General features: G+C 42.5%; 1 protein-coding gene across 4 annotated transcripts in view; it reads left to right on the top strand.

The window, feature by feature from the left end:
• The window catches only part of LOC132381054 (alpha-1,4-N-acetylglucosaminyltransferase-like), a 72275-nt gene that overhangs the window by 9313 nt on the left and 45607 nt on the right, over nt 1–17355 (top strand). For 2 of the 4 annotated variants that reach the window (XM_059950204.1, XM_059950213.1), the window contains exons 2-3: nt 257–711; nt 4246–4358. In XM_059950204.1, coding sequence (XP_059806187.1) covers nt 289–711; nt 4246–4358 — 536 coding nt within the window. In that variant the 5' untranslated portion in view covers nt 257–288. Of the gene's footprint in view, nt 1–256; nt 712–4245; nt 6478–17355 lie in introns of those variants that run through there. The other 2 variants (XM_059950193.1, XM_059950182.1) reach the window with 1 other exon arrangement.

The following is a 17355-nucleotide window of genomic DNA, read 5'->3' as shown; positions in this document are numbered from 1 at the left end:
GAATGCTCTCCCAGAGCAGGTGTTTAGTGTCTGGAGTTGACTGCTGGCTACACCATGGAGGTCAATTCTATTGTGCATGCAGAAAGGGGTGGATAAATATCTGAGAAGAAAGAACTTGCAGGGGTCTGTGATGATGGTAAGAGGTTGTATTACTCTTGCAAAAAGCCAGCAACAAATGGTCTTACGTGCAACAGGTAAGTGTTTCTGTGAGTAATTTGATTCAGTTTGAATATTTATCCTGCAATTTCTTTCTCAGGAGCCTTGAAGGAGACATTTCAGACTCGGATCATGCTTTCCTTGCATAAGGGCTGTCTGGTTGTCCTCGTGTTGGTGATTTGTAGTACTCTGTACATGTACTACAGATACTATTGGTCCGTTAACGACGACATGTTGAAACTATCTCGGGTAACAGATAAACCTGATGCCGTGATTCCCAACAAAGTATTCAAAGCTGGCATTATGTTTTTGGAATCAACTGACAATTTAAAGCTGATGCCATTGGCGATGTGTTCAGTGGAGTCTGCTGCTCGTCTAAACCCAGACAAACAGATCTATTACTTCATGAAGGGGTTCAGTGGCAACTTGAGCCAGTATCCAGAGACTGAGTACAGAGGCATCCATTTACTTTCTAAGATGAAGAATATCGTCATTCTACCTCTGAAACCCATTGAGCTATTTAAAGACACTCCATTGGAAAGCTGGTATCAAAAGGTAACCAAAACTATGATTTATTAATTCCAATAGGTGTTTAAGTTATTTGAAAAGTAGAGCATCTGTGAAGTATTAACGAAAATAAACTGATGACAATTATAGGGTTTGCTCAGTAACCTGGTGTGATTGGGCCAAACAAGCTGATGTTAAAGAGTCCATGGTTTTCTGTTGTAGAATTAATCACCTAGTACCTGCAGAAATTGTTCTGTCTGCCTATCATTCAAGGTAACTGCTACTACTGTAGATTGTTTTATTATTACAAAACTAGACTTCATTCATAATTTAAACTATACACAAAAGAAAAATGCTAAACTTCTACAACTATATGGTTGTTAATTTAGTAGTGTGAACCTTAAAAGAATAAGAAAACGTAGCACCAAACTACTCAAGTAGACCCTGTGTTGATAAATCCTTTCATTGTTTGGGCGCTTCCCCACCCAGCTGAGCCTTTCCGTGTATGGGAGCAAAAGGATCCTTGACCTTCACCCAGCAGTCTCCAGAGTGCCTGTCCTGTGGAATTGGTAGGACATTCCATGTTGACCACTTCCTGATGGCTGGACCTTCACTCTGCAATGGGTCTGGACCTATTCTCCAGACACCAGTCGCAGGTAGAACCTCAGCTTGTAGTGACACTTGGTGCCCATGGACTTTGTGTCCAAACACAACTTGACATAGCTACACACAGAGGTAGTAATCAGGATGACCGTAACGCTGGGTGCATTTGTGACCCCGTTATCTGGATATTGGTGTTTCATAATCTATTGGACTCCCTAGGTGGTTGTTGATGCAGAGAAGTGATGAACAGGCTACACCGATGTCAAGTACAGTGGCCCTAAGAGATTATCACACTTCACAACCAACTTCAAGTTATTGACAGGGAAAGTCATTTTCACAGAACCAGTTTTTGTTTGACCTGCCTTATCCACTCCAGCCAATTTTTGTTACATGCCTCAGCCTCTCTGAACAAAATGCCCAACACCTTCAGGTAGTCGGTCCTGACAGTAAAGCCAATATAGAATAGTCAGGCCAGCTGCCAAAGAGCATGATCTTGCTCTTCATGCAGTTGACTCTGGCCCCTGATGCTGGTCACCGACGCTGATCAATTTCTGAATTGGCTATGGATCTGAGCAGAAGACAGCAACCTCATCCATACACTGAGCTTTCAAAATGTGCTCCTCCACTGTCTGGAAATGTTATCTCTCTTAAGCTCTCATCCTTCCTGATGGATTCAGCAAAGGGTTCTACACAAAACATGAAAACAACAGGGGGGAGTAGACAACTTTGCCAGATTCCAGACTTTATGGGGAAGTTATGTCCCCAATGCATCCACTTGGACTGAATTAAGGATATCTGCATGAAACAGCTTCATCCAATTTCTGCTTTCCTTCCCAAAACCCATTTTGGAGAACGTGTTTTATAAGTATTTGTCCTGTCTCTTCATTTTCAGAAGAGCTTCTCTCATATCTACCCCTCTCAGTGGAAAGGGGGAAATGTTGTGGCACATATGTTTAGAGTTGGCACAATTCCCTCTGATTCCATTTTGCTTTCTAAACGCTTTTGAGGAACCTCTTGATGTTCTCCTTGGTTGCTTCCTACCAATGAAGTGGAGAGTCAAAGAGGTTCTTCATGGTTTTCCAACCTGTGCAATTACTCTAGTCCCTCGATGTTTTCTTGTCCTCAGCTTGACATTCAACTTCCATATACCGATGCCGGTCATCTGGTTCTCCTGTAGGTTACTTGAGGCTTGAAAGATGCAGTGGTCAGAGAAGAACGTGGGTATTGTAACCATAGATCTGACTGGGACTGCCTTTGGCATGGAGAGGATGTGGATTTGACTATGAATGTCTTCGACACAAAGAAGACATCTACCTGGGACTGTTCAGAGCTACCTAGTGTGTTGTGGCCATGCTCCATCTGCACAGGGGCTGAAGGCTCCTCAAACAATTTATTTACAATGTTACTCAGATACTACTGAAATATCAAATACACAACTAGGCATCACACAACTTTGCATCTTTAACTGATCATCTATTGTGACTAGTGCTCCCAAAGTGACCTCCTCCGTATTGGTAAGACCTGTTATAAATTGGGGAGCCATATTGTTGAGCATCTCTGCTCCATCTCCCAAAAACGGAACTTCCCAATGGCAAAAGATTTTAATTCTGATCCCCATTCCCATCCCAACATGTTGGTCCATGGCCTCCTCTTGTGCCAGGATGAAGCCACCCCCAGGGTGGAAGAATAATTCCTTGTGTTCCATCTAAGTAGCCTCTAGTCTGATGGCATGAATATCATTTTCTCCTTACAATAAAAAAAATTTCCCTCCGCTTCTCCTCTTCTTCTTTGTCCCACTCTGTCCTTTCATCCCTTCTCACCTGCCTATCCTCCTTCCCTTTCTTCAATTGTCCAGTTTCCCCTCCTATCAGATTCCTTCTCTTCCAGCCCTTAACCTTTCAATCGACCTATCACCTTCTAGCTATCCTCCCCCCACTGCCCCCACCATTTTATTCCTGCATCTTCCTTCTTTCTTTTCAGTCCTAAAGAATTGTTTTGGCCCGAAATGTTAACTATTTGTTCATTTCCATAGATGATGCCTGACCTGGGGGAGGGGGGGTGTACAAAAAAAAAAGTTGCCATTATCTATGCACCATAGAAAGTATCCTTTCTGGATAGATAATATATTGATATGGCTACTGCTCTGCTCATGATAGCAAGAAACTGCAGATTTATTGACACAGTTCAGCCCATTTTGTATGCAAAACAAACAACTTGGTACATGTGAAAATAATAAGCAAATTCCAATTCAAATTCCTTTGCAACACACACAAAATGCTGGACGAATCTGCAGCATGTCTCAGTTCCTCCTGCATTCTGTATGTGTTGATCCAGATTTCTAGCATCTGCCGTCTCCCTTGTGTCTTTGTATATTTGGGACCAGTCATGGTTCTCTGCCCTTCATGAAATTCAGCCTCCTGTCCCAACTTGTGGGTGGTGATAGCACCATCTTCATTCTCTTGGGTGGAGCCCTCAGAGGTGGTTTTCACTAACTCTGATCCTCACTGGCTGCTCTTGTTATCTTTCATTGCTCACCACTTGCTGGGTATTATCGCAGATTTGGTTTTGCTGATGGGTTTTTTTTTAAACCCCTGCTGTGTTCTTCCAGAAACTTGAATGCTAAAGTGAGAAGGCTACTGTTTGTCACTACAACAAAGGGCAGTAGATCTGATTGAAGTGTTGAATCCAATCCTCAGAATGAGATGGGGTAAGAAACCTAGGCTCTCTATTGTTTCCCCAGACTGAGACGTTAAGTATTCAGACACTAATCAATGTGGTCAGAAGCCCATTTTCTTGCCACTGTGTCACTCACCTGTGTGCTCATACTGAATGCTTAACCCTGGTAGTTCTGTGAATTTGGATCATCCATTAGTCCAGCATGAGATTAGGTGATACCTGGAGCTTTTGCATCAGGCTGCAGAATAAGGAAGCCACAATTTAAATGCAAAAATTAATATTACCCTGTCCCTTATCCTACAGGTAAATCCAGAAAGAGAGAAGTATTGGGCCCATGTGCTTGCTGATGGCTGCAGGTTAGCACTGCTCTGGAAATACGGGGGCATCTACCTGGATACAGACATAATCTCATTAAGGTCTTTGCTGTTTGATAACTTCACATGCTTAGAGAGCACAGGATATTATAATAATGCGGCATTGGGTTTCCATCAGAAAAACCATGATTTTATATGGAATTGTTTTAACGATTTTGTGGCCAATTACGATGGAGATCTTTGGGGTCAACAAGGTCCACGACTGATAACTCGGGTGCTGAAGAGATGGTGCAACACTGATGACCTAATTGCCGCCGCTGGCAGTACATGCAATGGCATCTCTTTATTGAACTTGAGTCGATTCTACCCAGTACCATATTCAAGCTGGGAGAAATTCTATGCTCCCTGGAAAAAGGAGGATATAGAGCATACTTTCTCAGCTACATATGGAGTACACATTTGGAACTTTATGAATTCTGACAAAAAAAGAAAAGTGGTTGCTGGAAGTGGGTCATTAATAGAATACTTTTTTCGGATGCATTGTCCAACTGCAAACAAACTTAATTCATTAAAGAAATAGTTTGGATAATTTCTTGTCTGAGATTGTATCTAATTAAATAGTCATGGGATGAAGTGGGCACAGGAGAAAAGAGTTTATCTGATAAACCTCCATTCTCCAAGTGATCTGTTAAAGAAAAAAATTTTTGAACCACTTAAACACCAATATGACTACTTGCTTCCTGTAAGTCCCAGCAGCATGTTGTTGGGTTTCTTTTGCAATGTTGTCATTTCGTACAGACTCGCCCTTACGTAGGGCACTGATGTAGGTTTAATACTGAAAGCTGCAGTTAAAATATAACAAAATCGCAAAGCCTTGTGATTTCCCTCAGATCTGTACCGGCAATTAATAAGGTTCTCAGATGATCTTATTGTTACCTGACTGCCAAAATCCTGAACTTTCCTAAATCAAAGTCTGGCTCTGCCTTTAATAGCCCAACTGCATCTCTCAGGAACAGAGAATTCTGGCTTCTGCTCTCTGAGGCTTCCATGGTAATCCCATATCATGAAATTACACTATTTATCTCCCTCCATCTGGTTCAATATTTTCCACCAGAAGAATATTCTCAGTATTGTATTCATTTCAGTTCTCTACATCGCAGGAAGGATGTCGAGGCTTTAGGGAGGGTACAGAAGAGGTTTGCCAGGATGCTGCCTGTGTTGGAGGGAATTTGCTATAAGGAGAGGTTGGACAAACTTCTATTTTTTGGGTTGGTTGAGATTGAGGCAAGATCTAACGGAGGCTATAAGAGGCGTAGATAGAGAGCAAGTGTCTTTTTCCCAGGGTTGAATTATCTAATACCAGAGACTGTGTATTTAAGGTGAAATTAGTAATTTTTACAGAGTTTAGAATATGTTGCCTGGGGTGGAGTCAGAGGCAAATACAATAGGGGCCCTTGGATACAAATGGATACAGCTCCTATGCTTCCAGTTTCTGGAAGGACCGCCAGTATCCTGAAGAAATACTGGATTAATACCATCCACAAACCCATGAGGAAGCTCAAATCACAGCTTATATGCGTCAGAGGACATGTGATTCAGGTTGGCTGGCATTTACAGGATTCATTGTGTATATTGGCCAGATGGTATGCATGGAGTAAATCCACATCAGGTAGCACCTAGAAGGAGTATCCATTTGGGTTACCTGGAGAAATTGGTGGCAGCAGAGCACTGCATTTGCAGTGGCTATAGGATTGACTTTGGCACAAAACTACTGTCCCGTGCCAATGGCTTTTGAGACTGCCTGGTAAAGGAAGCCATTGAAATAAAATGGGAGGAAAGAAATTTTAACCAAGACGAAGGTCACGCTCTAAGAACAGGAATTCAGTTGTAAACCAGATGGGGAGTAGAAACCTGATTGGATGATAACTAACCAATCAGGAGGGACAGACTACGGGGTATAAGTACCACTGGACTAGTCACGCCTGATGAAGATGACGAGAGTTTGTCATCAAAACATCAGTTATAATGGATACCTGTACCTGGCTGGAAGCCCGAGAAGAGTTTGTTGGCTATTCATAAATTGGTTTATTTATATCTAAGGAATTTTCTGTTAGCTGGATTAAAAAAGGTGATGGATTCAAGAGCCTTTAGCTCTTCACTTAATTTGCTTTGCATTTGTATGTTTGTTTAAACTTTAAAATAAACGATCATTAAAAATTAAGACTGCTCACCATTTTTGAACCCCAGAAGAATCCTGAGGATCAGAAAAGTAAGAGGTGCAACAAATGTAAAGACCTGGTTTTGTATCAGTAATGTCAACTAACATGAACTGAATTGGTTTCTATTGAGCAAATTAGATACGATGAACTTACATTTCCTACAATTTGTAATATTGCAGGCAATATTTTCTGCACATCTTTCAAAGAGCAAGTGGAATTGGAATTCAGCACTTGAGCTGCTACTTTTCAGTTCCAACAATGCTGGTTCAATCGTCATCTCCAGTATTGCTCGTATCGAGTTTGCACGTACCTGTGAGACTACGTAGCATTCCCCATGGTTCTAAAATTTCCCCCCAGCTTCCCAAGCATTACCCAATGATCCACACCCACCCTACCCAAGTGCCTCTGTTAAAAATATAGACAGAGGTTTTCTTTGCATTGAGTTGAAATATCAGTGTCTCCATTATGCTCTTGTGGACACTAGATCTTGATAAAGATGGGTAAAGTGGTCCAATCACTCATATGCAGAAGCTCACTGATCTTCATTGTTGAAAAACCACTGCTCTATGAAACACTGACTGATGGTGCACAGATCCTCGTTCACTCAAGGAGATAGGAAGGACATGGCTTCCCATGGTGGGGGAAGTCTAGGATAAGAGTGCGCAGCTGCAGGATAGAGGTGCGTTCATTTAAAATAAAGAGGCGGGGAAATTCCTTTAGCCAGAGGATGGTGAACTTTAAGGCAGAGCTGATCAAAGGTTACGGAGAGAAGGCAGGGGAGAGGGACTGAGGAGGGGAAAAAAGCGGATCGGCCTGATTGAATGGCCAGAGCAGACTGGACGGGACAAATGGCCTAATTCTGCTCCTATGTCTTACAGTCTTAAGGGCATGACCCTGCCTTCTATTCCTGCCTAGGCATAGATATCTTGTAACTCTCTTGCAAGTAGCACATCCAGCTGGAATAGTCAAGGAGTTCCGCAGTAAAGGCTTAATACTAAGGAGTGCCGAGATACCAATTGGATAGGAGGAAGCTAACAATACCCAGTAAATCATTCTAAATATAATTGGTTTTCTATTTTTTTAATCAACTGCTGGAGGAGAATCTTCTGATAATTTTGTGGGTACTGCAAAACACATCAGGGGGTCATCTCATAGAGTATAGAACATTCTAGCACAGTACAGGATCTTCACCCCATGATATTGTACTGATCTTTTAAATTACTTTAAGATCAATCTAACCCTTCTGTCCCACATAGACAATAGGATAGTCAAGGGCTATGTGCCTAAGTAAGAGTCTCTAATGTAGTTGTCTCTAACACTACCTCTGGAAGCATGTTTAGTGCACCCACTACATTGTGTTTATATAAAAAAAACTTACCTATGATATTTGCCCTATACTTTCTTCCAATTACCTTAAAATTATGCCTCTTTCTGTTGGTCCTTTTCAACCTGCAAAAAAAAACGCTGGCTATCCACTCTTATCACTCCATACTGTTCTATCAAGTCACCTCTCATCCTCTTTTGCACCAGAAAGAAAAGCCCTAGCTAGCTCAACCTATCCTCACAAGACATGTTCTCCAATCCAGGCAGTAGCCTGGTATATCTTCTCTGCACCCTCTCTAGAGTTTAAATGTCCTTCCTTTAATGAGACTCCAGAACTGAACACCATACTTGAAGTGTGGTTTGACCAGGATTTTATAGAGCTGCAGTATTACCCTATGGCTCCTGAACTCAACCCCCTCTCCCCAAATAATGAAGATAAACACATCATGTGCCTTCTTAACCACTGTATCAACTGGCACTGCAATTTTGAGGGATCACCAAGAACTCTCTGTTCCACCACACTGCTAGGAACTTGCCAGTAACCCTTATTCTGCCTTCAAATTTGACTGTCCAAAGTGAATCACTTTGCTGGATTGGCTTCTGGTTTAGGATGGCACTGCAGAAGCCCAGCGGTCACTCGCTGATGCTAAATAAAACAAAATATACAACTAAATACTTCATTAACAACACATTTTCTTATAAAATTCATGGTAAACGATCAGGGTATACAATGGAAAGGTGAGGCTGAATCGAAGGTCAAGGCATGTGGGTGCAAGGTGTAATCAAGGAGAGGGCAAGACATTTTCAAGGCAAAGTCAGGGTGATGTTGAGGCATATTGCAGGCAAAGTGGAGCGGAGGAGAGGCAGATTTAAGGTCTGTCCATCTAGACCAAGAGTGAGGTTTGATGGATGTAAGTACCATGCTGATTTGGAGAACTCGGGTAAGGGCTGAAGCTTGGCAGTGGGTTCCATGCTCGGGGTATGTTAATGAGACAGAGTCTGGGTCCTGGTGCAAGGAACGATCTGATGTTTGGACAATTATGGCCAGGTGGATTTGGAAGGCAGGCTGTCGTGACAAGAGGTAATAGTTTGGCTGTTTCTGCTTGCTGCTCTATTATATTTACTTGGCTCTGTACTGAACTGAACCCGAGGCTGTGGCCTGCTCCAGCTGCTTTGGGCTTCATGTCTGTGGACTCTCTTTTGTTCTGAATGCTATTTGCTTACTTTTACTGTTTGCATTGTTTTTTTTCTCCCTGCATATTGGGACCTTTTTAATGGGCCCTTTTAGATTTCTTTGTGGCTGTATGTAAGGAGACAAATCTGAATATGTATAAATATAATATATTAATACTTTGATAATAAATGTTCTTTAAACTTTGCACTCCATCTGCCACTTCACACAGCTTTGTATTCTATTACTATCTCGTTATAACCCTCAACAACATTCTTGCACTATTCACTTCAATCTTTGTGTCTTATGCAAACTTACCACCCTTCTATTTCCTCATCTAAGATATTTAGAAAAATGACAAAGAGCGGACAGAGGTCCTAAAACAGATTCCTGCAGAATACCTCTGTTTGCCGAGCTCCATGCAGATTATGATCCACCTGCAATCACCTTCAGCCTACTATGGGCAAGCCAATTCTGAATCCACAGCCAGGTTTCCCTGGATCCCATTCCTCCTGACTTTCTAAATGAGCCTATCAATGGAGATCTTACCAATTCCCTTACAAAATTCCATAATCCTTCCAGAGACCCACAGCTGAGCCTTCATTAATGTGTTTTGTCACGTCCTCACAGATTTCAATTAGGCTTGTGCATGACATGCCGCTCACAAAACCATGTTGATAATCCCCTAATCAGACTATGCTTCTCCAAATGCTCATAAATTCTGTCTCTAAGACTATGACTCTTGTATAAGGACAGAGCAAGGACAATGAAGCAGAAGTGAAGCACAGTTAATTAAATATGCAACGGTAGTGTTTATATGAACACTTGCCTTGAGTGTGCTTACCTTCTCCAAAACAAATGGCCAGAGGTTTATCTGAACTTGTCATGTCAACAAAATACAAAATTTTTATTTAAAATGGTAGTCAAAATTAAGCAGGAACCAAAGCTAACAATGCAGTGAAAGGAATTGAGAACTGAGAGCTATAAAAGACAGTCTCATGTAGCACATCCAGCAGGAACAGCAAATTAGCTCCGCAGTAAAGGATTAATACTAAGGAGTGCCAGGGCCCCAAATGGATGTACTTAAGTCAGCAACACCCAGTAAAACATTACAAATTTACTTGATTTTTCTTTTTTTTTAAATCAAATACTCTGGGAGTATCTACTATCCATTTTGTGGAAACTGCAAAATACAACAGAGGATTCTCTCCTAGAATATAGAACATGACAGCACAATAAAACCTCTTTAGCTCACAATGCTGTGTCACTTTAAAACAAATCCAATATCAATCTAACCCTTCCCTCCCACATAGCCCTTCATTTTTTTAATCATCTGTGTCCCTACCAAAAAGTCTCTAAAATATCCCTAATGTATCTGCCTGCTGCTGGAGGCACATTCATTACACCCACTACCCTCTGTGTGAAAAAAGAAACTTAAATGTGACACTATGATTTCCTCCAATCACCTTAAAATTATACCCCCTTGAATTTTCCATTTCTGCTCTGGAGAAAAAAAGTCTCTGGCTATCCGCTCAGCCTATCTCTCTTATCATCCTTTACAGGTCCATCAAGTTACCTCTCATCCTCCTTTGCTCCAAAGAGAAAAGCTGCAGCTCACTCAGCCTATCCTCATAAGACAAGTTCTCCTAATTCTGGTGACATTATGGTAAATCTCCTCTACACCCATTCTAAAGATTTCACACCCTTCTTATAATGAGGCAACGAGAACTGGGCACAATATACCAAGTGCGGTCTAACCAGGGCTTTATAGAGCTGCAACATTATCTTGTTACTCTTGAAGATAATCCTCTGACTGATGAAAGCCAACACACTATAAGCCTTCTTAATCACACTATCGACGAGCATGGCAACCTTATGCATTCTATGAACGTGAACTATAAGATCCCTCTGTTTCTGCACACTGCTAAGGATCCTGACATTAACTCAGTGTTCTGCCTTCCAAAGTGAATCACTTTTCAATTTTCCAGAGTGAATTCCATCTGCCACTTTTCATCACAGTTCTGCATGCTATCATTATCTCATTGTAACCTTTAACAACCTCCTACCTTATTCAATTCACCACCAACCTTGGTGTTACTTACAAACTTACTAACCCATCATTCATTATAATAACCACAAAGGACAGAGATGTCAGAGAAGATCTCTGTGGAACACCACTGATCAATGACCCCCAAGCAGAAAACACTCCATCTACAACCAACCTCTGACTACTATGGACAAGCCAATTCCGAATCCATACAGCCGTGCTTCCCTGGATCCTAAGCCTCCTGACTTTCTGAATGATTCTACCATGGGAATGTTATCAAATCTCTTAGTGAAATTTAAAGGCATCAAATCCACTGGTCTACCTGTTTGTTTTGTAACATGCTCAAAGAATTCGATCAGGCTTATGAGGCACAGCCTGTCCCTCACTAAGCCATGTTGACTATCTCGTAATCAAACTATCCATGTCCAAATGCCTGTATATCCTTTCTGTAAGAACGCAAATCTCATGTAAAAGGGTGGAGTAAAGGAAAGGAGGCAGTAGTGGAGAAAGAAATATTTGATTATACTGTTCTTATGACCAGGTCTTGCACATGCTTAGTTTCTCCAAAACAAATTTTCAGAAGTTTTTTGGATCTTGACAGGTCAAGAAAATACACAATCTTTACTTACTGTATGTAACCAGGTGACCATTAAATATAATTTTTAATTGTTAAAGTGCACTTGCATTTTCACCTTGGTAATGCCAAAATAGCTGCCTGTGCCTTTAAGAGAAAATGGTGATGTCATTTGCATGGGTGGAGCACAAAGAAAAGTTACCATGTTCTGAAGAGAATGATGTTCATGTGTTTTCCCCAGGCTCCAAAATAGGGTAATTCCAAGCCAGTTTAGTTTTGATTTTTGTATGCAGTACAATATCTAATGAATATCTAACGAGGATGTCATGAACAGAGCAAGCACTGAAAGAGAAATAGTGTATGAGATCATGAAAAGACAATGCAATTTCATTGGACATGTGATTAGGAAAGAGGAGTTAGAATGCATGGTAATTATGGGAAAGATTGAAGGGAAGAAAGCAAGAGGAAGGCAAAGACAAATGATGATGGAGACAGCAGCCAGAGAACTGGAAATGAATACAGATGAATTGATCCACTTGACCCGAAACAGGAGTGTGTGGGCCATGGCAGTCAGAGCTCAAACTGGGCATGGCCCTGATGATGGTGATGATTATGATGATGATGATGCAGTACAATATACAATACCTAATAAGGTAGTGGTGAAGGCCAGGCCGGTCGTTCCCATGGGACAGAAGGAGGGCCTGTCATCAAGCAGAGGCCCTGGTAGAGCCTTGAGAACGGACTGAGATATTTAGGACTGACACCAAGACATAGAACTGTGATGGTTATCCAGAGCAACTGTGGCCGTGTAGTTATTGTGTTTTCTGCAAGAGATGTCAGCAACCCCTTCTCCAGGCTTGTTGTAGAGACTTTAAAGACTTACATTTTCATAATGTTACATCTAGAGGATGGGCAAACTGAACCTGATTTGAATAAATAAATTGGAGAGTTACCTGGTAGGCATGAGAAAGCCATGGCAATTATAGATAAATTATGCAAAAGGTCCCATGCATACTTTCCACAGGAAAGACACATTGCTCCATTTACAGGGGATGTTCCCTGTTTGCAGGGAAGGTGGGAAGTCTGTTGATGACGTTATTGAAGAATTTGAGCGGGTGCTTCGTGCTAGAAATCAGTCTGACCAGGATCAGTGTGATTTTGTTATGTCACTGTTCGGGGGTGCAGCTTGAGAAGAAGCACGTATGCGCAGTGATGCTGAGGAAGACTAGGCTGATGACTTGTTCACCTATCTCAGGGAGCTTTTAGTGATAACTGTAGGATACCCCAGCTATTGCTTGAGGGTGAAAACATAAGAGAGTTTTCTCATGTCCCAGCACAAGCTCTCAACTTGCAATTGAAGCATTCCCCTGATGCTGTGGCCAATACGAGGGTGGTGCTCAGAGATCAATTTATAGAGGGCATCAGAGATCCTTTCCATAGGAGGGAGCCCCACAGATTCATGTAGAACAACACTGAGTCCATGATGATAGAAGTGCAGGAGGAACCTCGTCTGTGGTTTTTAGAAGTACCCTCAGGAAATACAAAGACTGTAAAGTCAAGGTGTGGCAGTAGCCAGGCACAGTGCTGTCAACACTCAAAGCTCAGGAATCTAAGTCTGTCATTAGTCTAGGCTATGTCTTTAAAGTAGTTGCAGGGCAGGGCCAAGCCATTAGTGAGTCAACTCAAACAGTGAAAGATCTTGCTGTACAGAGAAGTGTTGCAAATGCTAGTAGCAGTAGACTGATGTTTCAGCCTAGGTTCACAAGGCATGGACAACCAATATGTTTCAAGTGTCAGGTGGGAGGGCATGTGGCCAAGAATTGCCCACAGAACTGAAGTGCAAGGGATGTAGAGCCCGAATCCTCCAGGTCCCAGGTTATTGTGAGTTGGGCAATTCCAGGAAACCTCACAGATTCAGATAATGTACAATCATCCCGTGACCAGATGCTGCAAATGCCATAGGAACATGTCCTGTCATTGAGCTTAAGATATCTGGTGTTGCTGTTGTTGTCTGTTGGGTACAGGTAGTCAAATGAGCTCCAAGATGAGGATATGTTGTCCACTGCTGGCTGACTTAGGTTAACAGCCACTAACAGTCTTGACGTTCCTTATCTTTGGTATCCAAAGCTAGGGGTTCAAGTAATGATCCTGTTAGGACTGAACAACCCATCCCATGTATTGTAGGAATAAACATTATGAGCCAAAGTAGACAACTTGTCTACACAGAATTTGACATGGCCTTAGAGGAAAAGTGGGGTTCTGACTGGAGAGATGTTTTTCAGAAAGTGCAGAGGCACACTACAAAATGAAAGCCCTAGTCTGGGTATCAGGAATAAATACAGAGCAGATACCTGCTGAATCTGTAGTCACTGGAGATGCTGGTACTGACCATAAGATGTTACTTGAGCCGCCTAACTCCCCTCTACTGGGTGGTTTAGTAGTTATTCCTATGCTAATTGAGTATCGGAGTTGTATACTGCCAGTACAGGTTTTAAACCTCTTTCAGGAGGATGTATGGCTCTCACCTAGGACCTGGCTAGGTATACTATCAAAGGTGGAATGCGTAAATCGGTGCTGTAAAATTTCAATGAATCTCAGCTGGCATTGAACAAGTGATGGTTGGCGTAAAAGAGGAGGGCAGTAAACCCAAGTTAAAGTCAATTCTAGACAAACTTGATATTGGGGGTAGTGAAGAACAACAAGCTCAGCTAAGAGCTTTACTGGCCAAGTGCATGGATATCTTTGCAGTTGAAGCTGAAGACCTTGGGTACACTGACAAACATGAAATTCAGGTTAAAGGATGACGACTGTACAGTGCAGGCAGGATGGCAGGAATGGCAGTGGAATACTTCTCCTTACAGTCAACCCCAGCTCAAAACGCTGGATTAAAGAGGCAGAGCTGGAGTTGGATGAACTTAGGATCATCCGGGAGGCAGAGGAACTGATAGATATGACTTTTGACAGGTGGTTACACCCAGAGTGCAGAATTTGGGGAGGAGATGGGTGAACACCGACAGAGATAAAGGGAAAAGGAAGTCAGTGCAGGGTCCCCCTATGGCCATTCCCCTCAGCAACAGGGGGGATGCCTATCTGGGAAAGTCAGCTGCAGCCAGACCAATAGCACTGTGATCGACACTGAGAAATGTAGGGTGAAGTCAGGCAGAGCAGTAGCCATAGGGGACTGGATAGTTAGGGGGACAGATAGAAGATTCTGCGGCAGCAAAAGAGACACCAGGACAGTATGTTGCTTCCTGAGTGCTAGGGTCCAGGATGTCTCTGAGCTGTTGCAGAATATTCTTGAAGGGGAGGGTGAGCAACCGGAGGTCATGGTACATGTTGGTACCAATGGCATAGGCAGGCAAGGGGTAGAGGTCCTGTGCAATAAGTTTAGGGAGTTAGAAAGGAAGCTGAAGAGCAGGACATCCAAGGACTTCCCAATGCCATGAGCTAGTGAAGGTCCGAATTGGAAGATAGTGCAGCTGAATGAGTGGCTGACGAGGTGGTGTAGGGGGCAGGGTTTCAAGTTCTTCAATCATTTGAACTTTTCTGGGGAAAGGGGTGACCTGTACAAGTGGGACGGTTTGCACCTGAACTGGAGAGGAACCAATATCCTGGGAGGAAGGTTTGCTAATGCTGTTAGGGAGCATTTAATCTAGATTTGCAGGGGGGTGGGAACCAAAGTGAAGTGGCAGAGGATGAGGTGGTTGGTGCACAAGGAGAGACAGTTTGTAGAGAGTTTGTGAGGAAGGACAGGCAGATGACAGAGCAAAGAAGCACTCAGCCTGATGTTTTGAGCTGAGTCTAATTTAAAGCAAGGACTATCATAAGCAAGAGGAATGAACTTAGAGCGTGGAACTATGATGTTGTGGCCATTACAGATACATTGATGTGTCAGGGGCAGGAATGGTTGCTGAGTCTGCCGGACATTAGATGTTTCAAAAAGGACAGGGAGGGAGGCAAAAGAGGTGGGGGAGTGGCATTGCTAATTTGGGATAGTGTCACGGCTGCAGAAAAGGATTAAGTCATGGAGGGATGGTCGACTGAGTCAGTGTGGGTGGAAGTCAGAAACAGGAAGGGAGCAATAACTCTACTGGGTTTTATTTATCAACCCCCCCCCCCCGATAGTTATAGAGTCATTGAGGAGCAGATAGGGAGGCAGATTCTTGAATGGTGCAATAATAATGGGGTGGTTGTGATGGGTGATTTTAACTTTCTTAATATTGACTAGAATCTCGGTAGAGCAAGGGGTTGAGCTGGGGTGGAGTTTGTTAGGTGTGTTCAGGAAGGTTATCTGATGCAATATGTAGATAAGAGAACCAGAGGAGAGGTTGTACTTGACCTGGCATTGGGAAATGAACTTGGTCAGGTGTAAGATCCCTCGGTGGGAGAGCATTTTGGAGGTAGTGATCATAACTCTTATCTCCTTTACCATGGTGCAGGAGAGGGATAGGAGCAGACATTTAATTGTGGTTGGGGGAAATGTGATGCTAATAGGCAGAAACTTGGGAACATAAATTGGGACCAGATATTCTCAGGGAAATGCATGGCAGAAATGTGACAAGTGTTCAGGGAACATTTGCATAATGTTTTCCACAGGTATGTTCCATTGAGGCATGGAAAGGATGATAGGGTAAAAGAACCATGGTGTACAAGGATGTAAAAAATCTAATTAAGAAGAAAAGAAAAGCTTACAAAAGGTTGAAGAAAGTAGATACTGTTAGAACTCTAGAAAATTACAATGATGCCAGGAAGGAGCTCAAGAATGAAATTAGGAGAGCTAGAAGGAAGGGGCCATGAGAAGACCTTGGTGAGCAGGATTAAGGAAAACCCCAAGGCATTCAACTAGTATGTAAAGAGCAAGAGGATGAGCCGTGTGAGAATAGGACCAATCAGATGCAATAGTTGAAACATATGCATGGAGCCAGACGAGATAACGGAGGTACTTAACAAATACTTTGCTTCAGTATGCACCAGTGAAAAGGACCTTGGCAATTGTGAGGATGGCTTAAAGTGGACTGAGATGCTCAAGTGTAAAGGCATTAAGGAAGAGGAAGAGCTTTTGAAAGGTATTAAGTTAGATAAGTCATTGGGACCAGACAAGATATACCCCTGGCTACTGTGGGAACTGAGGGACGAGATTGCCAAGCCTCTGGCAATGATCTTTGCATAATTAATAGGGATGGGAGAAGTACCAGAGGACTGGAAGGTTGCAAACATTGTTCCTTTATTCAAGAAAGGGAGTAGAGAAAACCCAGGAAATTATAAACCCTTGAATCTTACTTCAGTAGTGAGCAATTTGATGGAGAAGATCATGAGAGGCAGGATTTATGATAATTTGGAGAGGCAATCTGATTAGGGATATTCAGCATGGCTTTGTCAAGGGCAAGTCACGCCTTACAAACCTGATTGAATTCTTTGAAGATGTAACAAAACACATTGATGAAGGTAGAGCAGTTGATATAGTGTATATAGATTTCAGTATGGCATTTGATAAAGCTCACCATGTGAGGCTTGTTCTGAAAGTAATGAGGCATGGGATCCAAGGAGATCTTGCTTTGTGCATCCAGAATAGGCTTGTCCTGAGAAGGCAAAGGATGGTTGTAAATGGCTTGTATTGTGCATGAAGGACAGTGACCAGTGGTGTTCCGCAGGGATCTGTTCTGGGACTCCTCTGTAATTTTTGTAAATGATATGGATGAGGAAGTAGAAGGGTGGGTAAGTTTTCTGATGACACAAATGTTGGGGGTGTTGTGGATAGTCTGGAG

The sequence above is a fragment of the Hypanus sabinus genome, chromosome 2, assembly GCF_030144855.1.
Source record: "Hypanus sabinus isolate sHypSab1 chromosome 2, sHypSab1.hap1, whole genome shotgun sequence".
Taxonomy (NCBI): Eukaryota; Metazoa; Chordata; class Chondrichthyes; order Myliobatiformes; family Dasyatidae; genus Hypanus; species Hypanus sabinus.
The sequence above is the reverse complement of the archived record's forward strand: the minus strand, read 5'-3'. Positions and strand labels throughout refer to the sequence as shown.